This window comes from Myotis lucifugus, unplaced genomic scaffold (genome assembly GCF_000147115.1).
Source record: "Myotis lucifugus unplaced genomic scaffold, Myoluc2.0 scaffold_451, whole genome shotgun sequence".
NCBI lineage: Eukaryota > Metazoa > Chordata > Mammalia > Chiroptera > Vespertilionidae > Myotis > Myotis lucifugus.
The window spans coordinates 290199-314707 of NW_005871499.1; the positions used below are offsets into that span (position 1 = coordinate 290199).

General features: G+C 38.6%; 1 protein-coding gene across 5 annotated transcripts in view; it reads left to right on the forward strand.

Annotated features, from left to right (window-relative positions):
- ITPR2 (inositol 1,4,5-trisphosphate receptor type 2) overlaps nt 1-24509 on the forward strand; it is a 417029-nt gene that overhangs the window by 121143 nt on the left and 271377 nt on the right. For all 5 annotated transcript variants that reach the window (XM_023744345.1, XM_023744344.1, XM_023744346.1 and 2 more), the window contains 8 exons: nt 40-181; nt 3170-3331; nt 6852-7024; nt 7964-8083; nt 8198-8383; nt 9494-9745; nt 10197-10341; nt 11873-12023. In XM_023744345.1, the coding sequence (XP_023600113.1) occupies nt 40-181; nt 3170-3331; nt 6852-7024; nt 7964-8083; nt 8198-8383; nt 9494-9745; nt 10197-10341; nt 11873-12023 (1331 nt within the window). The remainder of the gene's footprint in view (nt 1-39; nt 182-3169; nt 3332-6851; nt 7025-7963; nt 8084-8197; nt 8384-9493; nt 9746-10196; nt 10342-11872; nt 12024-24509) is intronic.

Consider the following 24509-nt stretch of genomic DNA (forward strand, 5'->3'; position numbering starts at 1 on the left):
AGCACTACATGGTAACATTTCCTTTTCATTTTACTGTAGGTTTGTAACCAAATTATTGGAAGACCTTATCTTCTTTGTTGCTGATGTACTTAACAATGGGCAAGAAGTTCTGGATGTGGTTATCACCAAGCCAAACCGAGAACGTCAAAAATTAATGCGGGAACAAAACATATTGGCACAGGTGAATGTTTTCATGTGCTAAGTTTACATATTTTATTTTTTGAATTATACTATCAGGAAAGTCCTTGGATTAGTTGTTTATTGCTATGTAACAAGTCACCCAAAATCTTGGTGGCTGAAAACCTCAGATACGTACAGCTCCTGTGGATTGGGCATCTAGGAGTGACTTTGGTGGGCAGTTCTTGCTCAGGATTTACCAGGCTGCAGTCATCTCAAGGCTCAAATGGGAGAGGAATCACTTCCCAGCTCACTTATATGGGCCTCTCCACAGGGCTGCCTTGAAATAAGCCAGTCAGAGAAAGACTCATGATCTTACTCATATGTGGAATCTAAAGAGCAAAATAATCTGATAAACAAAATAGATCCAGAGACATAGAGACATGGAACAGACTGTTGAATCTTAGAGGAAAGGTGGGGGTGGGTGGGTGGAGTTCAACCAAAGAACTTGTATGCATATATGCATAACCCTTGGACACAGACAGTGTGGTGAAGGCCTGGGGCAGGCTTTAAGGGGTCAATGGGGGGAAAAAAAGGGACATCTGTAATACTTTCAACAATAAAGATTAAAAAAAAAAAAGAGTTGGCAGCTTGCCTTCCTTAGAACTGAGTAGTCCAAGAAAGATCAAGAGAGGGCACCCAGATGGAAGCCACAGTCTTTCTATAGCTTAACTAGTGGCCCGGTGCACGAAATTCGTGCATGGGAGGTGGGTGTCCCTCAGCCCAGCCTGCACCCTCTCCAATCTGGGACTCCTCTGGGGATCGGGCCTAAACCGGCAGTCGGACATCCTTCTTGCAATCCGGGATTGCTGGCTCCTAACCGCTCAATGCCTGCCTGCCTGATCGCCGCTAACTACTCTGCCTGCTGGCCTGATTGCCCCCAACTGCCCCCAACTTCCAGACTGTTCACCCCTAACTGTCCCCCCTCCGCTGGCCTGATTGCCCCCAACTGCCCCCCTGCCGGCCTGATTGACCCTAACTTGCCCCCCTGCTGGCCTGATCTCCCCTAACTGCTTCTGCCTCAGCTCCCTCTGCAGGAGGCAACCTGGCGGATCGGGGAAGACACCGCCCCCATTACCCCACTGCTGCTGCCACTGCTGTCCCAAGCTTTGGTCCTCACAGCCACTGCGACTTTGTCTGGAAGAACATCCGGAAGATGTCTGCTCTAATTAGCATATTACCCTTTTATTAGTATAGATCCTAGAAGTAACATCCCATCAGTGCCAGTGCATTGTCAAGGAGACAAGATTCCATAAGGGTATGAATTCTAGGCGTTAGCAATCACTGGGGGCTGTCTAAAAAGCTGTACATGGCCAGACTGTCTCCAGAAAATGTGCTTGGATAACTTTCTAGGTAGAATGTCCAGGAGAACTTGGAAGCTTCCTATTTCTTTCTGTCTCTTCCATAGGAAAGTAGAGTGATCTGTTCATCAGCTCACAAGTGCTTTATAATATATTCTAGATTTTACCCTGGAAGTTCTTTCTGAAATTGTTTAAAACACAGCAGTAAATTAATTCACTTCCTAATAATATGCACATATGAACATGCCTGCTTTTATGCATTCTTTTTGTTCTGTTAATTGCTTTATAAAGTAATGGCCTTCTGCATTCTTTAACTGTGGACTCAAGGAAGATACTTAAATAAAACTCATATTAATATATGTGTGCTATTTATGAAGCTGGGAAAGGAAAAAATGAGACATATTGTCAATTAATATTCTGTAGCTGATTGTCTGGAAATATAAAATTAATTAAAATTTTTCCTCAAAGATAAGTTGCAAATCTAATGAGACAAAGTCTTTTCTGACAATAGCTTTTGGGGTGTGTATAAAAATATGTTTATTTCAAGGACTTTTAGGGCCTTGAATAATTTATTAATATTTTAACCAACATGTCAAAACTTTATTTCAGTATTATAAGTATAAAATTCAAGGTTTAGTGAATATAGAATTATTGAAGAAACATGAATTCATATTATATTTCATGAACTAAAGGATAATTTTTGTTCATTTTGCTTTCTTGTATTAATGCTCATGCCCTTTCCTAGGTGCTTTAAAAATTTTTTATTGATATTTATAAACAGGAAGGGAGAGAGGAAGAGAAAGAGAGAAAGAGAGAGTGAGGGAAAGAGAAACATTGATGTGAGAGAGAAACATCAATTGGTTGCTTCTCGCATGCGCCCTGAGTATCAAACCTGCAACGTGGGTGTGTGCCCTACTGGGAATTGAACCTGCCACCCTCTGGTGTACAGGATGATGCTCCAATCAACTGAGCAACACTGGCTAGGGCCCTAGATGCTCTTTTATAAACAATTTACTCATTCTACCAGCTCATCACTAGGTGATCCTATGTCGTCTTGCCGCCTAAACGAGTTAAATTCCTCAATGCTTTTTAAATACTTCCCAATTAGTAACCGTAGAAGAAGAATCTGGGTCACTGGGTACCACCAGCCGTCCAAGTGGGTCCTTATTTGCTGATAGATTCATTGGTTTGGCCACATCGTTATGTACCAAGAACAATAAATTGTTTTATAAAGAAGTTTAGAAGCAATATTTGTAGGCAATTTTCTGATGTCAGCTTCAAGTGAAAATAAATGTTTTTTATATTATTTTGATTAAAGAAAGCTATATAACAGATGTAATTATAAAGCCTATAGAAATCAAACTATATTTTAGTTCATCTGAATATGTTGATGTAACTTAGTACAACCCAACATCTTTATATTTCTTATTTTAATAAAATGTAATATCTAATCAAAAGTAAGTGTTTTATTTAAATAATGTTTTTGTCATTCAATTTAGGGAATTCTTTTATCAGTATTTTTCTGTTTCTTAATATATTGATCCTATATCCTAAATCTTTTTTTCATTAATATTTCAAAAGCACAATATTTGAATCATAGTGCTTATTAAAAAAAAATTAAAACACATTGCAAAACATCTGTCTTCATTCATCAGAATAGGTGGTTTTCATTTTGTTTTGTTTTCTGGTAGGTATTTGGGATTCTTAAAGCACCCTTTAAGGAGAAAGCAGGAGAAGGCCCCATGCTGAGACTCGAAGATCTGGGGGACCAAAGATATGCTCCCTACAAGTACATGCTGAGGCTCTGCTACCGCGTGCTGAGGCATTCGCAGCAGGACTACCGGAAAAATCAGGTCAGAGGGCGGCTGGTCACGACCTCTGTTTAACATTTACAGTATGGGCAAGGTTCATTGGTGACTGTTCGAGAACATTTCAAATAGGAATGGAAAATTGCAGTTTGCAATGAAATGTGTCATATTGGGAACACACAAAAATGACCTGTATGTATTTTTGAGCTGACATGTGCATTTATTCTTCCATGTAAAATTAGAATTGTTGAGGGAGGATGTCTAAGTTTGTCTGTGTGCATGGTATTAGCTCCAGCTGGGCCAAGGGCATGCAGGATACATCATGTAAAGAGGACTGAGACATTTCTCGGCTTTTTAGGAGCATGTGAGGTATCACATCATTATGTAGAGGCCAAAGAGTTCATTGTCTTGTGGGAAAGATATGGCTTGTGCATCTGAAATATAAAGGAGAGGCAGAGAGGGGGTGTGAGAGATAAAGCATTGCCGGAATTCAGAAGAGGAATAGCCCAGCTGTGGCTGAGGGAATCCAGGAAGGTTGCTTGGAGAAGGAAGCACTGGAGTAGGATGAGAATCATTTTCATAAATTGTAAGGGAACAGGCATTTTAGAAAAGACGGATCTATGAAAAGAGAAGGATGGATGCTAGAAAGGGCACTTTTGCCCAAAGATATTCCCAACTGCGGAGACAGGGAAGCCAGGTGTATCTAGGGACATAGCTAAAAGTTGTCAACTGCAAATGACATTTCTTTTATCTCATTTTTATCTTAAAATTATGTAATATTTTGCAATGTGTTCAATAATATACATGTTTGGTTGTTTAAGATTATTAGGTAGACTAGTGTCCCAGTTTTCTCTTAGCCAGTTTGAGAGATGAGTGTATAATTTAGGAAATGTTACTGGTGAGTTTAGTCCGTGAGGAAGGATGATGTGAGAGAGGGCTGGTAAGGCAGATTGGGCTAAGCCATGTGTAGGGCCTAGGACTTCAGGCCTAGAAGTTGGAGGTTATTTGGGAAAAGTTAGTGGTATTTATTGAGTGCTTAGTTTGTACCAGGCTCATCTCTGAGCACGTTTTATAACTTAACTCAGTTAGTACTGAGTTAAGATGAAGAACTGAAGCACAGAGAGTTTAAATAACTTGCTAAAGATGATACAGTTTTAAGACTGAAGACAGTATTCAAACCCAGGCTCATACTCATCACACTGTTTCCTTTTAGTAATTTGAATGGTTTTTGGCAAGAAAAAAAAATTTTGCTCTAAGAAAAATGTGTTAAAATACATTGGTTTTGAAATTCTGTTTAAAGATTAAGAAAAGGTCTAACAAGAATATGTAAAACAGAATATCAGAAGATAACTAATATGACAAGGGGCAAGAACGAGGAAGGCGACTATATAAACAAATCCTTAAATACTTTTTAATATAATCCTACTTGCAAACATCCTTCTTCCCAAGTGAAAATGCTGTCATTGGAATTATTTGTCCCAGCTTCACTGTATTCATTTGACATACCAAGATAAAGGGTTGTCCTTATTTTATTGGGAAAAAAATTAAGTTCCAGAACATTAAATCTGCTTTTTGTTTTTTTAAGAATATATGACTGTGGATGGACCACCCTTTATCTCTTTTGGGATGTCTTTCAAGATGTAGATCATTGAGCTGACAAAAGAAAACAATTCCCAGCATTCCCTAGAGTTAGATTTTATTTTCCTTCACATTCTGTGCACGTTCCAGTTCAATACCTTTCTCATTTCTGTTGAACTAAGAATGCTTTGTATTAAGCATAGACCAGTTTTCTAATATTTTTAGAACATGATTTTAAAATGTAAGCAGACTTATGTTCTACTTTTTGCATAATTACCTTGTTTCCCTTTATCCGTAGCTATGTTTTATGTAGTCCTCAGAGGGAGTTCTTTTGTGATTTAGCACTAACCCATATTGAGTCTCTGTTTATTTTTATTTATAGGATTTGGCAACATCTCTAATTTCTTTTGATTATTTGTCAACGTCTTGACCTATTTATCAAACATCTTGGAGGTTTGCATCATACTGTAGTATAATTACAATAGTCACAAAAGTGTGTAAATCAATATGTGTCTTTAAAATGATGTACTAACAGAAGACAGTTCCTTTATTTAATTGGCTATCCAACAGAAAGCCATTATTTTGAAAGGCCACAAAATTGCTGCTTGAAATATAATTAGATTTGTGCAACCAATATAATTTTTAAGGAATAGATAGGTTCCAATAATAATAAAAAAAGCAAAACCACTTTCTAATGAATGAATTCTCCCAAATAACAGAGATACATCCCCAAGGAGAATACCCAGGAAACGGAAGTGAAAACGTTTCGATTGTAGGAGGGGGTAGGCTTACCAGTCTTGCTTGTACACAGACTGTGGGAAATGAGCAATAGTGGCTTGGAATACAGGAGAGTTAGTGTGAAGAATAAGCAACACATTAACTAATGCATGATTGACACTCCCCAACGACTTTCTCTTGCCCTTAGCGTAACATCTTTGTCCTTTACTACAGCCCGCGAAGATCTACCTCTCCAACCTCAGCTCTTGCTTTCTCAACTCAGTTCCGCACTCTGGCTCCAGTGGCCACCCTTTGTTTATAGATCACAAAAAGCGTGGTTTCACTACCACAGAGCCTTTGCACCCGCTACTCCCACAGCCTAGGTGGCTTCTCTTCCCATGTTGCCTCCTTTTTATCATTTTCATCATTTCTATCCTAGCTCAAATGTCACTTCCTTAGCATCTGCTCTATCTGAAGTTGCCACCTTTCTCCATCCTTTTAGTTGTTTCATTTCACTTATCAGCATGTAAAATGATCTTATTTATGAGCTCATTTACCTGCCTTTTTTCGCACTAGATGAGAGCTCTATGAAAGCTTATCTATCTTGTTTACTGCCTTATGCTGGGTGCCTGGAATGAAGGAGGCTTTTAAGAAACATGATTGGATGAATGGATCAGATCAATTAAGTGATTAATCATGTTATCTTATTTGATAGCTTTTTAAAGGTAAAAAGTGGTAGGAAATGTTATCATTATTTTAAAGAGAAGATTTAATAGGTCATTGTGGCATATTGTACAAAAAGAAAAATCACCTAGGTCTACCTGCATAATTCTCTGTGTAACAGTATAGATCACAGAGTTATTTTCTTTCCATAATTATATTGAAATCATTGCTTATGACTTAATGAGTGTTAGAAGAAGGGCGTCTGTTAGGGTGGTGAAATCTTTAGTTTCCATGTCATAAAAATTATTACTTTAACTAGGTTTATTGTTTTTCTCACTTATACTTCAAGAGTATAAGCACCCATATTTAAAAGTATTTCTGTGTATATAGTATTTTTGTCAAAATTTAAATTAGGTGTATGCTAATATTTTCATTTCCTTCCTTAAAAAGTCCTATTTGTTGAAGAATTATTTACTTGCTTTTCTTTGTACAATAATTTTTCGTGGGTTTTCTGTTATGATTAATTGAATCAGTGTTGCTGACCGTAATGGAACCTGTCATTTCTAAGCTGTTTGGCAGTGTATTCTGACAGCCTTTCTTTTTGCAGGAATATATTGCTAAGAATTTCTGTGTCATGCAGTCCCAGATTGGCTATGATATTTTGGCAGAAGATACCATCACAGCTTTGTTGCACAACAACAGAAAACTACTAGAGAAACATATCACAGCAAAAGAAATAGAAACATTTGTCAGTTTACTCAGGAGAAATCGTGAGCCAAGGTTTGAAGTGGTTCATGCAACATTCTTTTCTAGGGGGGATGGTGGCTTTTTTGCTGTATTCTTAGAACTTTTTAAAGTTAAAATTCTTTTATATCCCTTTTATGGGCAAAACTAGATGAGGCTTATTGCTATAATAATTACATATGATAAAGAGTTATTGCTTTATAGCAGACCTAACCCCCTTCTAGACATATTTAAATGTAAAAACATATAGTTTTATAGTACTTTAAAGTATATTCATATACATTGTGTCATTTAATTCCTTGCATGTTCTCACGAAGTACACTGGTTGTATATTATTATCCACATTTTAGAGATGAGGAAAAAGAAGACCAGGGAATAGTTTACTCAACAATAGCCCAATAGGAAGGAATAGAATCAGCGGTATATCAAGGGTTTCTGATTCCACATAATATTCTCTTTGTATTACACTATGATGCCTTATCTGGGAGAAATGAATGCAGAAAAGCCAAGCCAATTGATAAAATTTTCTTAACTAATTATAATTAGCACAGCCAATAAATGTTAGCAGGTGGAAATGGGCCTCTGATTGCACTTTGATTAAGTGTGTGCTGTATTCCTGTTTTACGCAGGACAGCATTAGCTTTGATCTGCTTTTGTTTTGATATTCAATTCTGGGGTTATTTCACTTTAGGGCAGATAAATGATTTTCTAAACATTGTAAATCAATGTGCTGTGGGATGAATAAATAGAAGTGAGCTTATATCCTTTTTAGAAATATTTGTATTAAATACAAGTAATTTGATGTTTAATATGTTTCTCATGATGTAGTAGATGAGCAACACATCAGAAATATGTGCATGGAAATAATACTAACAAATGTACCTTACAAGTCACGTTTGTTATATCCCCAAATTTGTTTTTGTTATGATTTTATAAAATGCCTTTTCTTAATGTTCAATTTAATTTTTTTGCCAGATTTTTGGATTATTTATCAGATCTGTGTGTGTCTAATACCACTGCTATACCTGTAACTCAAGAACTCATCTGCAAATTTATGTTGAGCCCAGGCAATGCAGACATTCTCATTCAAACCAAGTAAGCCCAAATGATGGAGTCATCTTTTTCTGTTCATTATTTATAAGCATTGTAGTTCTTTATCATATTTCTCAGTGAAATTCTTAATAGATATTGTATGTTGTTAATTTCAAGGCTGGTCTCAATGCAAATGGACAACCCTCTGGAGAGCTCCATCCTTTCAGACGACATTGATGATGAAGAAGTTTGGCTCTACTGGATTGACAGCAACAAGGAACCTCATGGCAAAGCTATCAGGCACCTTGCTCAGGAAGCCAAAGAAGGCACCAAAGCTGATTTAGAAGTTCTTACCTATTACCGGTAAAGTATTGTAGAGAATTGTAGTTCTCAATCTCACATACTCATTGAAAGAGATTCTCTGAGACTTCTAAAAGTCAGGTATCTAGGAAGAGGCAATTAAAAAAGTCATCATTACTAGGGTAGCTAAAATATATAGTATTATTTAAAATATTAAAAATAAAAGTTAACATCTGTGTTCTCTACGTATACCTCTTGCGATTTCCTGATTTCCCACTAATTTAGAATTGTTGGGATTGCTGTGCAGTAAAGGTTTTTTCTATTACTGATTGGAGTGGGTGCATATGAGAGACATATGAGGACCTAAGAAATGGAGTTGAGAGAGAGTTGGAACTCGGGGCAGGGAAGCTGATCCAGCTACAGATGTGGCCTCAGAGAGAGGTAGCCAGTAGTTTAGGGTATGTAGTGCTTATACATATGTAGAGACCTAAGGCTTAAGAGATACTAGTGCTACAGTTACGAAAGTTCAGTGGTGGCATATGGCAGCCAAAGTTCTGATGGTAGTTTTTGGTGGTCAGTATATTGTGAGCAAGAACCTAGCTGGTGTCTTTGAACTTATGGGATGAAAACCAAGGCAGAAGCCCTTGGGTTAAGTTGGGCCCAAATGATAGGAATCTAAGAAAGGCAGGGATTGCCTCCTGTTCCCTGGTTTCTATACCTCTAGCCACAAAGCCAGAGGCTAATCCTTGATCTCAGAGGCTGATGAATCTAAGTGTCCTGATGCCATTTGGGTGGTACACATTTGGTTTAGGAACTGAGTGGATCTAAGCTTAGAGTGTAGATACAAGAGTCCAGAGCTGAGTTTCATGTGAGCTGTAATCGTGGTCATCAGGGTGTATCTGTGATCCTAGGAAACCTAGAACAGAGACTCCAGTGACTGTCTCCACCAGACGCATGTTGCTGGACCAAGTAAGAGAAATGGCAACTGAACAGGCATAGAGACAATTTCACATATATGTTGTTATTGGATTACTTAACCTACTACCAACAAAGTTTGACTCCAGAATCACATACTCTTGGAAATATTGGTGTCATAAAAGTAGATACTGACTGATCCTGTGATGTTTAAGAACTTTATCAAGACAAATGATATAATCTGTTTAAATTTTTAAGGTACCAGCTAAACCTCTTTGCAAGGATGTGCTTGGATCGCCAATATCTGGCCATCAACCAGATTTCGACACAGCTCTCGGTGGATTTGATCCTGCGGTGCATGTCGGATGAGAGCCTGCCGTTTGACCTCCGAGCATCTTTCTGTCGCCTCATGCTCCACATGCACGTCGACCGGGACCCCCAGGAGTCCGTGGTGCCTGTGCGCTATGCCAGGCTCTGGACGGAAATCCCCACCAAGATCACGATTCATGAGTATGTGTGGAAAAATTTCTCGAAGACTTTATATTCAGTAGATGAAAATAAAAGTAAAATGACATCAATTTGGAGATAAAATACAGAGAAAGGCATTTCTGTGTTCAAACTCAGGGTATTATCTTCCAAATGCAAACAAGATACTCTTTTTTAGAAAGTAAAGTGACAACCCTTGATAATAGAAACATCCTTCTGGAAATATAAACAGAAATCATATTGCCAATAGGCATAGCAATTGGTTGAGTACTTAATGTTATGGCTTACTCCGAGGTAGGTGTTTTACCTGTGTTATCTCATTTCACAATAGCCCCATTGTGCAGCTTAGGACACAACATCTAGGAAGGTTGATTATTACAATCCAAGCTTAAGAAGCCAGGGAGTTAAATTATGTATATCTTCTTATTTTAATGATTGCAATCCAGTTAACTTGCTTTATATTTTATCTTTGCAGATATGATTCTATAACTGACTGTTCCAGAAATGATATGAAGAGGAAATTTGCACTGACAATGGAATTTGTTGAGGAATACTTGAAAGAAGTTGTAAATCAGCCCTTCCCTTTTGGAGATAAAGAAAAAAACAAACTGACATTTGAGGTATTCTGAGAAACCATTCATTCATGAAGTTATTCAATTTCTCCTGTAAAAAAATTAGATACATTGAACATAAAGATTTTTCCCCATTTAGGATGTTTTGATAATGAGGTAGTTTATTTCATGAAGGTATGATTCTCTCTGCCGTTCATTAAAAAATAGATTTGATGCATTAATTATACAAAATATTTTATTTATGATTAGCTACTGTTTTTCTTGATTTTTTTGGTTTCGTTCCATTTGTGTAAGCTTTGTTGCATTTAATGAACAAAGACAGTTTTGCATAATTATGATATGTTTGGATACATTTTTTCATATCCATGGAGGTGGTGTTTTTAGTCTCATTAAACTGAATTGAAATACCTTTAGTTATAATGTCATTTTGTAGATATAATGACAAAACTATCGAGAAGATGCTGTTACTTGTTACCTGGTGTATTTGCTACCTACAGGTGTGTAAAAAATCACTCCTCAATCTTAGCATCTCAAAGTAACAAACATTTAGTACAGCAAACATTTAGTTTTTATGGGTGAGGAATCTGGGAGTGCTTAGCTGTGGGGTTCTGGCTCAGTGTCTCTCATGAGATTATAATCAAGATATTGATTGTGGTGGCAGTCACCTGGGGCTTCTAAGGCTTACCCATGTGATTGTTGGTAGGCAAGCTCTCTTACTGGATGTTGACTAGGTAGCCTTTTCACAGGCTGCTTATGTCTTTATGGCATGGCGCCTGGCTTCCCCTGGGAAAGAGAGAGAGAGAGAGAGAGAGAGAGAGAGAGAGAGAGAGAAAGAGAGAGAGAGAGAGAGAGAGAGAGAGAGAGAGACAGACCAACATGGAAGTTGCAATCATCTATGACCTAATCTTGGAAGTGCATACCATCACTTCTGCTGCATTTGTTTGTCACTCAGATTAACCCTGACACAATATGGAAGGGGAATGCAATGGGGACCGTCTTGGAAGCTGGCTTTCATACCTAGTGTGTCATATAGTATCCAGAAGGCCACAAAGCAGCATAGGGAACATATAATTCTGGACAAATTCATAGATAATAACCATTTATAAAAGTGATTCATTAATGTAACCATTTAGTAAGTGTTAGCCTACCGACTTAAATAATTTAATATTTAATTAAGAGGTAAATAATTCTAATGTAAACTTCTTTAACCACCTTTAAACATCTAAAATCTTGTCTTCTTGCTTCCTTGGTGGGACTTTTTTTTAAAGATTTTTATTGATTTCAGAGAGGAAAGGAGAGGGAGAGAGAGATAGAAACATCAATGATGAGAGACTGTGGGACTTTGATGAAGTTGATGAACTTGTCTTATTTGGATTTAATTCTAAACTTAAATCAGAATTAGTGGTTGCTTTTGCAGTTATGTAAATTTCCAGTTGTTAGAGAATTAGAATGTTTAGAAATAACGGCTCTAATTTAGATAATAAAAAGTCAATGTTAATTTTAGTTCCTAATGTTTTTCTTTTCTTTCCTTTTCTTTCGTTTTCTTTTCTTTTGTACCCTACCTCTTTTTTTAATTAAGGTGGTCCACTTGGCTCGGAATCTTATATACTTTGGATTTTATAGTTTCAGTGAATTATTAAGGCTCACAAGAACACTTCTGGCTATCCTAGACATTGTACAGGTCCCCATGTCATCGTATTTTGAAAGATTAAGTAAATTTCAAGATGGAGGTAAGAATTTTTGAGAAAAAGTTATATTCTTTTTGGTATTGTTTGAAGGTGAGACATAGGACAAATATGCAGAGAAGTGGTTGTTAACGTGTACTTACTAATATATGTGAACAATTAAAAAGTAATCCTATGGTAGGGCAGTGATAATAGGCTGGATTTACAAACATGTAGTAATGCTAACATTTTGAGAGACAAATTTATAAGGTGAGTGAGTTCCATCTTTAGCAATTAACATATAGCCAATCCACTAGGGACAATATTATGTGTTTAAAGATCAAAAACATCTTAATATTTATGATCATTCTGGTGTGTGACATAGGCTGGCTGTGCTGCATAGCAGGGCATAGAAAAATGCCCAGAACGAGCCCACTGAGCGTCATACCAGAGAAGCAGTGAATGCAAACCAGTGTGGGAGGCAGTGAAGTGGATGAGAATGGGCTTTGAGTCAGAGTGCCCGGCTTCAGCTCCAGCCTTTACCATTATTAACTTAGGCAGTATACTCATCTTTTCCAAGAGTTCCTTTTCTCATCTGAGATATGAAAACGATCATATTAGTAACCTTCCTCACAGTTTCTTTGTGAGAATGATGTGAATGTATACAATATACTCAGAGCATTTACAACGGTGCCTGCTCATAACTCAATAAACTTTTTTTTCCCCATGGTGATTGTCTTTATGTTGGATCCCCTGGAAATCCCCCGAGGCGTAGAGAATGTTTGCAGAAGGTAAACTGAAGAGTGCATTCAGGATAGACACCACTAAGGAAGTGAGGAAGTTGGGATTGGGCAGACGGAGAAGCTGATACACAATGCAGGTGCCACTGAGACCTCAGCAGATCCTAGAGGGAACTCTCCAGCTAGGATGGCCCTTCGGAGCAGTCACGAAGTAACACAGGGAGCTGAGCTTTGGATCCTTGCATCAGCCAGCTACTGACTGTGGCTTGGCATGGAGGGGGTGTGTAGCCACGGGTAATGCAGTTCCCTTTGGGGAAGGGTCACTCTAGATGACAGCTGTGAGTAGTCAGCAGCCATGATTCCAAGCAGCTAGGGGAAGGGATGCCTCAGCTCTGAAGAGGGGATATGGGTGCAACACAATGTATCCATCACAATATGCATTGCAATATTAAAACAATAAAACCAGAAATCTAATTTCAGACATAAGGAAGAAATATCTGGTTAGGAATTATAAATGAAGAACATCCAGGTATCTGAAGTAATTAATTGCTGCCATATAAATCTCAAGTCCTTTTACATCTTCCAAAAACCAAAACCAAAAACTGTGCAGATCAGTGAGAAACAAATTAATCCACATAAATCCCTCAGCTTTAGCAGAGCTAGAAGACAGAGGACAGTATAAGCTTCAGTTACCATATGTAGAAAAGTAACATCAGTTTTCAGTAGAGCCATCTTATGAGTTTCACTATCAATCTTTGTGGATAGTTCAGGGTTTCTGGAAAAATTGTGTGGAAGGGACAAAAGGGGACTGTGTGAAAATCACCCTCGGAAAAATAAAGTCTATCCTAAGTGTGAAAATACTAAAAGAGGAAAAGGTCGATATAAAAACACTCAGTAAAGAGGAAGGGATTTAAGAGTACACAGATAGCAGTGTTGGGGGGTGGGGGGGAAATGCTTCTAGGGATAAACAAGATTAAAAGTAAGGCAGAAGCACCCTTTAAGGTCTTGTTGGTGAGGGGAAAAGAAGTAAGGTGGGAAATATATAATACCACAAGATAAAATAAAACAAGAAATTGAACAAAATAGAATTTTTCTACCCCCCCCCCCCCAAAAAAAAGCCAAATGTTAAAGAAACGGCACTTCATGACACATACAGGAGAGGGTGCTCTTGAACTAAAGATATGTAAACTGGTTCATATTGTCAACCTTGTCCAAGAAATGGCTAGATGTAATCAGTCTTCATTTATATGAAACTACTGCAAGATCAAAATAGAATAGAGAAGCCAAACATTTCAGTTGGTGGAAATTCCTCTTTGAAAAGCAACCATGACACAAAAGAAGATTGTAACAGGGCACTCAAAACTTAATTAAATGCCTTCAACAAATAATGGGATATGAAAAACACCTTGAACCTCAAATTCAGAAATGAAGTTTGAAAATGGGAAAAAGTACACAAGAAGAAATTAAATTAAAGTTGATTGAACTCAGAGTAGAAACAGAATAAAGTGGTAGACTTTATTTATTTATTTTTTAGAAATACAGAATAAATTGCAAGGTATCCAAGGGAGAATAGACTTGAACAAAAGTTTAATAAGCATCATGGAATGAGGCGGGCGAACAATGATGAGAATGTCGATGATATAAAGAAATAACTATAAAAGATCAGAGAGAAAGTGGTTGAAATGGAAGACAAAGAAGAGCCATCATGTGAATAATTGGAGTCCTTGAAGAAGAAAAACAGAATGATGGAACAGAACTCATATTTAAAATTGCAATTAAAAAATTCTGTAAATAAAAAGATAACCTTAATTCTACATGGTGAATGCTAATCTCCTAGACACAGCAGACTAAAACTATTGTATAGTATATATTCAAAGAGAGTAGTAAGGGTGAGAGAGGGGCACTTTGAAAACAAATGAAACAAAAAGGAAAGGAAATATATATATTTGGGGGTAAAATGCTTTTACAATCTCAAGTTTACTTTAAAAGAAACCATTCTTAAAAAGTTAGAAGTTGATCTTGATTTTTGTCTCAGTGGTTATAGTTTGCTTTCAGAGTTTGTCTGTAAAGAAAGTATTTTCTTCCTCTGAAAATTTGCTACCTTTTTTAAAAAATCCTCACCTGAGGATATGTTTTTATTAAATTTAGAGGGAAAAGGAGAGAGAGAAATATCTATGTTAGAGAGAAACATCAATTGGTTGCCTACTGTACATGCCCCAACTTGGGATCAAACCCATAATCTAGGTATGTGCCCTATGGGGAACCCACTACCTTTTTGGTGTATGCTGGATGCTCTAACCAACTGAACCACCCTGCCAGGGCAAAATTTGCTATCTTATATGTACTTTCCATTGTTCTGTCTATGCCTGCCCTCTAAAACACATTTTTACTCTTTGAAATATTTTATAATTACCATATGTTCTTATGAACTCCATTTACCTCTGGATATCTTTTCTAATCTTTTAGCTACCTGAGAACCATTAATTAATTTATTCAGTAAGAATGTATTGAATAACTCTTGCATGCCAGACACTGTTCAAGTCACTGAGACTAAACAATGAGCAAGGTAAACCAAGTCCTTAACCACAGAGAGGACAGATAGTTAATAAATAAATTGGCAGGCCCCACCCCCTGTTGCCTCTCTTTGGGGAGATGTTCAGATGATAAACAAATGAATATACCCTGTAACATCAGATAATGCTATGAAGAAAAACAAAATTGGTTACAATTATTTTTAGCTAGAGTGGATTGAACAACTTCTCTAATGCTTGAGCAGATGCCTATATGCAGCAAGGAAGAAAGTCCTGAGGCAGAGTAAGCTTGATCCGTGTGAGGAGCAGCAGGAAGGCCATTTTGGCTGAGGTAAGGTGAGAGAAGGGCAGAATAGTAGGAGAGGAGGTTGAAGAAGCCCAGATTGTAGAACCTCACAGATCTTGAATTTGAATTTGGTTCTGAGTTTGATGAGTAACCTTCGGAGGAGGGGTTTGAGAAGGGATTGATAAAATCTGATAACTTTGGCTGCAGAATGGAGAATAGAAAAGGTCTATGTAGGCATAGTGTTAGAAAGACCATAGGTTGGAGGCTGTTGGGGAATTGGATGATGGTGTTAAACTAGGATTGTGGTGGTAGAAGGGCTGAGAAGTGGATACATTTGGAATTTTAGTCTTTACTGAAAGGACTTGGAGGTGGAATGGGAAAGAGGATAATGAAGGATTATGCCCAAGTTTTGAGTAGCAGAGGGTGAATGTGGTACTACTTAGTGAGATGAGAAAGACTAGTGTATGAGTGGGGTTGGAGGGGAAATCGGGATTTCTGTTTGGGCATGTTAGGTTCGAAATGCCTATTGGCATTTAAGTGGAGGTGCTATGTTGACAGTTGGATATATGAATGAAATTTAGGGTAATGTCAGGCTAGAAAATATAAATGTGAGAATCAATGCATAGAAGACATTCAAGATAGCAGACTGAAGAAGGTCATGTAGGGAGGGATTTCTGGTTGGAAAGAAATGTGGACTAAGGATTGCATCCTTGGATACTCCAACATTGACCCATGAGATAGAGCAGGAGCCAGCCAGAGTCTGGGACAGAGTGGCTGGTGCATCAAGAGGAACACCAGGGGAATGTGTTGTGTTGGAAGCCAAAGGAAAAGTAACGCTAGATAATTTAAATAGTTTGTTGGCTTATAGAAATATACTTTCTATATTTCTATCTATCAAGCTAGTAATCATTGAGCACTCTGTGTGCTAAGTGATTGTACATGGATTACCTCCCATATAGTGTGACTTGTGCTTAACTGTGACACACACTATTTTACTTCATTATTAAAGTATGAAACACCATAGTTTTATTCCAGTATTAAAAATGATTCATGATAGTTTTTGTAAGTATAATTTTCTAAGAAACTTCTTGTTGTGCCTATAGAAATACCCATATGTGTACTGCACAAACCAAAACTCAAGTGGTTTCTCCCTTTTGAGACTGGTATGTCATGTAGAGCAGCATCTTTTCATTTGAGGAAATTCATTTTCCTAATTTGTGGAAGGGGGTTTGTGGATCTTGACTATATTTTTGGAATCTAAATGTGCTTATCCACCAATAGAGTAGTAAATATACATGAAATATTTTATTTTAGTTCTTGTATTGAAATTATTTGAATTGAAGGACCATAGTTTTTTTTAAAATTTATCTTTATTGTTGAAAGTATTACAGATCATTGTTTTAAGATCACTGTTATATTATTTTTTAAGATCACTTCTCTTGACATCTGCAAACTGGAGGGTAAATTACTTCTTTTATACATTCCTTTGATTGGGTACATGATGTTAACTGTGAGAAAATATAGTTTGTTGTTAAGCATGATTTGATAACAATTATAATTATATCACAGATGACACACCTGAGAGAAGCTTTCTTCATTTCTTCTCAAGGAGTCATTTTTGCTGTTCTAACATCAAATGCTTATTTAGTATCATTAACTTGCATACATTTGGAAGGACAATGCTTTTTTAGTTAAACGTTCCAATCTAGATTTCTTTGGAGAATATATACTTGCAAGACAAAATATAAAGTACTGTCCTTTTTGTCAATATTGCCTTGAAGTGTATTTGAAAAAGTGTTTATGTGGCTTTATTTTTACACTACATAGAATAGGAAAGAATGGACTCACAGGGACATATTATTTGGTCTTAAAGTTGCCAATAGTGCAGATGTATTGAGTTATGCATGGATTTCAGATTGTTTAGTAAAAAGTTTCCTTTTCAAGTACTAATATAGACAAGCATATTCAGGGAGATTCCTTAGTCAGTAAACTGCATTCCTAATAATTAAATTGTAAGAAATAAGTCTTTCTGTCCTTTGCACCACTTGATCATTTATTTGCCCATTGAGATTCTATTTTAGAAAATTGTTATTGAACTTAGAATTTTGGTTCATAAATTTTAAAGTTAACACTTATGTAGGGGATCAGTCTTTTAATATATTCTTTAAGTAAACAAAATACAGAGGTTAAAATTTTAAAAAAGGGGACAAAGCAACATTCTGTGCCTCTAGATGTGATGCACACAACATCACCAATCTCCTGTTCCTGACAAAAATTCATAATATCCAACTAATCATGAGGAATTATCAGAGAAGTAGAAATTGTGGGACATTTAATAGAAAAACTGGCTTGAACTAAAAAAATGTCAATGTCATGTAAGGTAAAGGCTGAGAAACTGTTTCTGATTAGAGGAGATTAAAGAGACAAGACAACTAAATACAATCTGTAATTGTGGATTAGGAAAAATATTATCTACAGAAACATTGGCACGATTGGTGGCATTTGAATATGTATTGTATATTAGGTTGTAGTATTTATCGGTTAGATTTTCTGAATTTTTATAGTAGTATGTAAGAGAATGTACTTGTTTTTAGCAAATACATGCTGAAGAATTAAAGGTTAAAAGGTCACCATGTCTGCAACTAACCTTCACATATTGTAGGAAAAATATTATAGTATGCACACATAGAGAGAGAGAGAGTGCTAGACCGAGGGAGGACATAAATGTGTCAGAATTTGTGATTCTGACAATTCTGGGCAGAGGGCATTATAGGAATTCTTTGTACAATTCTTGCAGCTCTTCCCATAAACTTGAAAGTATTCCAAAACAGAAAAGTTCGTAAATTAAATAATTAGCCCAGAAAGAAAATGATTTATTATATGTAAGCAGACACTTCAACATTAAAGCATTATATCATAGCTCTACTAGAAGGCGTGTTATTAAAACTGAGTTTTGTTAGACTATAAATTCCTAACAAAAGGTCTATTAGACTCCATAAATTTTTAACAAAAGAAGCAAGAGAGAACACATTTCTGGAATCTCCAAATGTGGAGACAGGATCGTCAGGCCTGGGAAAAATTCCTGTGGTGCAGGGTGAGACAGAGGTTGATTCCAGAGAGGAAATCCCGGATTATGGAAAGTACCTGGGAAAGAAAGAACTTCTTTTAAAGAACAGCTCATAGGGCCATGTAATGTGGCCACATTATAGTACCCAGTATGGGGTCATCTTGGCTCTTTTATATTCAAACTAGAGGCCCAGTGCACGGAAATTCATGCACTCGCAGTCCAGGACCCCTTAGGGGATGTCCACCTGCCAGCTCAGGCTCACTCCCAGGGGGAATTGGGCCTAAACTATCAGTCAGACATTCCTCTGGCAGCCCTTGAGCCCTCCCACCACTGCTGCTTGCCCTGCTTGTGGCTGAGCAGAGCTCCCCTTGTGGGAACGCACTGACCACCAGGGGGCAGCTCCTGCGTTGAGTGTCTGCCCCCTGGTGGTCAGTGCGTATCATAGTGACTCGTCATTCCGGTCCTTCTGCCATTGCAGTCAATTTGCATATTATCCTTTTATTATATAGGATGATCTGGATTATATTTCCCTATTTTAGTGAAACCTTATTTTCAATTGGAATTCATGTTGCAAAGCACAAGATTTTAAACATAAATTTCATAAGCATTCTTGCTAGACCAACCAGTTCCTTCAAGCAATGATAACACTTTTCTTTTCTCCTACTGTGTCTGGAAATTTTTGTGCAGTAGAACCAGGTCTTTTTTTATTCTTCTGATCCACTTACCTCTTATTAATTCTGCCCCAGCCCAGTAGGGGTTGGACATTCAGAGAAATGTGTTCAGTGGTTGTTTGGCAGGTCGGACCCAGGGGAGTGGAAGAAGAGGTGTGCTCCGAGGAAAAGGCGTACCTTTCCCGGAGTTCCATTCCTGCTGGCCTCGGCGGCCCTGTCTTCAGTAGAGTGTGCATGCGCAGCCTGCCTTTGTTTTTCTGGGAAATCCTGCAGGTTTAGATGTCCGTGATGAGTGTTTCAGGCCGTGGGGATGGCTGGCTTGGAAAGTGGCAATTACAGAAGTTTCTCTTCTCTAGGTCCTTGGGTACAGCGCAGCCCACCTCTGTGAGTTGTCCTCATTCTGGAGCTGGTTGGGGTCTGAGTCAGGCCCCCACGCTGTGGCTGCTCACCATCAGGGTGGCTTTTAGTTGGCATGCTCAGCAGAAATTACTAGGCTAGAAGCAGCTTTTCATTTTTGCTTCCCAGAGGTGGTCCATTCAGAAAATCATCCAGGCATGCTCACAGGGAGACACAGGGAGTGGCACTGCCCTGGCGGGGACTGCAGTGAAACAGGAGATTCTAATCTTCAGAACTATCAATCCGGTACCTTTCGTTGGCTATGTCTCACTTAAGGAAAGAAATATTGTTTCCAAACAAATGTATTCACTCCCAGCAGGCTATGTTGTTGAGTCAGTTTGCTTTGCCTAATACCTATCATTTGCTCTCAGTGATTTACTAGTAAAATGCACAGGCACCATTCAGTATAATTGATCTTTTGGGTTGAAGGATTATGTCAAGCAGAGTTCTTTTTTGTCATGTATAGAAGTTCAAAAACAAATGTATACACCGGCTGATAAACTGGGTGTTTTTAATACAGTTTTGAAAGTACATTCCATTTAAAAAAATTATACATTTTTCTCTTTACACGCACAGTCTAAGGATAGATGCTGCTACTAATTAAGACCACCTTTTACAGCAGGGTCGGTATATGCATTTTGTTCTACTAGAGAGTCATTTAAATGGTTGAGGACAAGTGTGACTCTGACACGTTCTTCTAATGAGCAACAGAACATGTGAACTCTGGCTGGCGAGAGTATCATCTCCATTTGAACAGAGTGTAGAACTTGACACAGACTGGAAGTGGCTTGGGTCTAATTTGTAGTATTTAGTTACTCGTTCCGTAGCCTTCACCTTATCTGTTTGTTGTTTGAATGAGCTGCTGTTCACATTTGGACCTCCAACATGGAGCAATAAAGTCTTAACCACTGAGTGACTTTTAGGCCTAGTTAGGGTGTCTGGGCCACCATTGTCATTTCTTTTCAAAATTGTCTCCCTGCCCTTGAACTCACCACACGTGAAAAGGCCGTATATCAGAAAACCGCCAAAAGACGAAACAAGAGCTAAATAGTTCCTTTTGTCTCCTATCATTTTGCTTTTCCACAACTCCAAACTCTTGGGACTTCACATACTCAAGCCCTGAAATGTGGACCTCTTCCCAGTTCATCACCCAGTTTTCTTTTGTTGTCGTACATGTAATAATATTGAAAATGGGAAACCACTAAGAAAAAAAATCAGTGGAGAATTCCATGTTCTATTAGGATTTTCTTTCCTTTGAAGTTTCAGGTTTGGAGCTGAAGTGCCTTTGTTCTTAGAGAAGAAGACACAGGTAACCATAGCCTGACATTATCCTCCTGCCCTTAAAGCAGGGATGGGGAACGTTCGGCGCGAGGGCCATACAGGGCCCGCAAAATTATTTGGTCTGGCCTTGCCAAGGCATTAGGGGTGAGTTAATTAAATGTTTGACCAAATATAACAGGATAATTTTTAAGTTGGTTATTTTGTATAGCCCATGAATGGTTTTATAAATATCCCAATGACCCTTGGGAGAAAAAAAAAAGTTCCCACCCCTGCCTTAAAGGATTGGAGCTGCCCTAGGTGACTTACAATCCTGTGGGCCCAACCCAGGGGAGAGAGAAGGATAGTGGGTAGTGAGAGGCACTTTGGAGATATGTATGTCCAAAAGCACCCCTTGCCCTAGGACCGTGGTTGGCAAACCGCGGCTCGCGAGCCACATGCGGCTCTTTGGCCCCTTGAGTGTGGCTTTTCCACAAAATACCATATGCAGGCGCGCACGTACAGTGCGATTGAAACTTAGTGGCCCATGCGCAGAAGTCGGTATTTTGTGGAAGAGCCACACTCAAGGGGCCACATGTTTGCCGAGCCATGGTTTGCCGAGCCGCAGTTTGCTGACCACTGCAGGAGGTTTGGGAAAGAAAGTAAGCCCATGCTAACTCTCCATTTCGAAGCAAAGAACTGCCGCTGCTTCAACTTTTTTTCGTTTTGCATTGTCAGGGACTTCACATGATCCACCTTAAAACGCTTTTTCTGGCAGCGTAGTTGCTATTAAAAAGGAGAAGGGAAATTGAGATGGGAGGTGGAGCAGAAACATTTCTTGATATTGTTATATGGGCGGGAAAGGAAAATATTTGCAGGCAAAAATCTGCCACAAAACAGTTTCTTCCTTTATCAAATTAGGAGGAGGTGAGTCTACATATGATCTTTATCATTGCTTTCAGTTCAAAATTGTGATTCTCCCAAGATTAGTATGCAATTCTCATTCACTCACTGAGTGCTGTTCTTTTTAATGCATATTGCAGAACACACCTTGTAACAGATATCCATGAAGCATATCTCCTGGTTAACAGCTGGGATTGCTCTGTGGAAAGACAACAGCTAGAATGCTTTGAAACCAAAAGCTTTAGTTCACTTAAAATATTGAGTGTGTCTCAAAAAGCATGCAAGCAGGGAGGGACTTATCTGGGTGCCAGGTGAGTGGGGAGGGGAGGGAAGGGATGAGAAAGAACAGGAAGAAGGTTTAGTACAGTGACCATAACCAAAGGGCACGTGCCTAAGGTATGAGGCAGCTTCATATTAAGGACTCTTTAGTGCCCCCTATCTCCTTTTTTTGTTTGTTAATCTTCACCTGAGGATATTTTTCCATTGATTTTTAGGGAGAGTGGAAGAGAGAGGGAAAGACAGAGAGAAGCATTGATGTGAGAGAAACACATCGATTGGTTGCCTCCTGCATGGGCCCTGACCAGGGCCCAGGCCGGGGAGAAGCCTGCAATCAAGGTATGTGCTCTTGACTGGAATCGAACCTGGGACCCTTTGGTCCACAGGCTGATGCTCTATTCACTGAGCCAAACTGGCTAGGGCCCTTATTTCCTTTTAGTTTTTCATCTGACGGAACTCTTTTCGGGTCTCTGTGAAGAATTTAAGTTTGCAGTAGAGTTCACAGTGCTTGGAAGTGTTAGCAAGTTTTACTTGCAGGGGAAAGATACCACAATTACCATTCCTCATTTGAAATCCCTTTCATTGGTTTCTGGACTTAATTTTTCCCAGCACCATTCTGCCTCTCAAGATTCTCTTTTGGATGGCCTTCCTCTACCTGTTCTCCCTCATCTTTGCTCTCAGCGATGTCCCTTTGCTTCAGATAGAACTCTTTAATCTCCACTATGTGTCTTGTTCCTCACACCTGGCTACTTCCCATATGCTGCTCCCTCTGCCCACACTTCTCTCTATGCAATTCACGTACTTCTAGTAAAGGAAGCTGTAGACTCGAAGAAGACACAAGAACAAGTATGCAGTCCTATCACAGTGATGGCTTTCTCTTGTCCCTTTGTGTATTTGTGTACAACAACCCCCCCTTATTCATGGAGATTTGTTCCAAGATCCACAGTGGGTGGCCCAAAACTATGGGTAGTACCAAACCCTATATATGCTATTTTTTTTCCTATATATGTATACATTTTCACTCATAGGAAGCACTTTATGGCTTCTTTTTAGCATATTTCAGTTGCTAGCATCACTACTCTTGTGCTTTGGGGCCATTATTAAGTTAAATAAGTTACTTAAACACAAGCACTGTAACGCCATGACAGTCAATCTGATAACCAAGAAGGCTACAGCATGAAGACGCTAGATAAAAGGGATGATTCACATCCTAAGAGGGATAGTAGGAAATTTCATCACACTACTCAGAATGACGTGCAATTTAAAATTTATGAATTGTTTATTTTTGGAATTTTCCATTTAATATTTTCAGACTGTAGTTGACCATGGTGGTCTGTGAGTAGCTGAAACCGTGGAAAGCAAAACCATGCCTTGCAATTCTTGCACTGATTTTTAAATGACAACAACCATGACAACTGTCTCCCAGCAGCTCCAGAAACACTGATTGCAGGTTTTGTTCCCTAGGAAGCGGACTCAGATAGAGATTAGAAGGAGATTTATTAGGGAGAGCTGTTAGGATGAACACCAGTGGAATGGACGTGACAAGATTGGGCAAAGTGAGAAATAGGGTTGAGATGCAGTCATAGTGGAGGCTCCTGATGGTTTGAACCTGGGATGTCCTTTCAGAGTCGTCTCCCATTGGAGCGAAGGGGCTGAGCCTTTATGCCCCTGTGGCCCCCCTGGGGTGGACTTGTGGGCTTGCTTGAGGAGCTGTGTTCAGACTAGTCAGTCCCCATTAGAGGGCTGACACTGGAGGGCTGTCCTCCAGGAGGCTCCTGTAGCAACTGAGAGGATCGTCCTCCTTGCCTGAAAGGGAATCTGGGCAGGGCCACCCCAGCACCCGTCATCCGTATCTTCCAGAAAAGTACCATGGCTGGCAAAACTGTAAGTCAAGATTAAGATCTCATAGGAAACAGAGAGTTTCAAACACAAGATCTGTGCCAGGCTCCTTTAAAAAATCAAATGCATATATAAAAACAGGTGAAGAATAACTGTGAAATATGTCTATTTTAGACTGCGTTTCTACCATGTGCCAGGCCAAGCATTTGGCAAAGCATTACTAAATAAGGGTGCCTAGGATTTATATTCAACACCGAGCACACCTTTAGATCTTTTGCCTATTTTTGTCTTTAATCCTTTTCACAATCCAGCAAGTTGGTTACTATGGTAACTATTTTGCCCAGGAAATGGGCTCTTAGAGAGGTCAAATATGTTGCCTGGGACCATACAGCTTGCAGCTTGCTGAGCCAAATTTTGAATTCAGGTTCCTTTTCTTTTTCTTCCCTTTTTAAAAACACCCTACGGCTCTACAGTTTATGCTCTTTATGCTATTATCACACTGCTTTCTGTACAGATGACTTCTTCGTCAGCAGCGACTCTGTTTTCTACTTTTTCCAAGTTTCCCAAGAAAGTTTTGTATAAAACA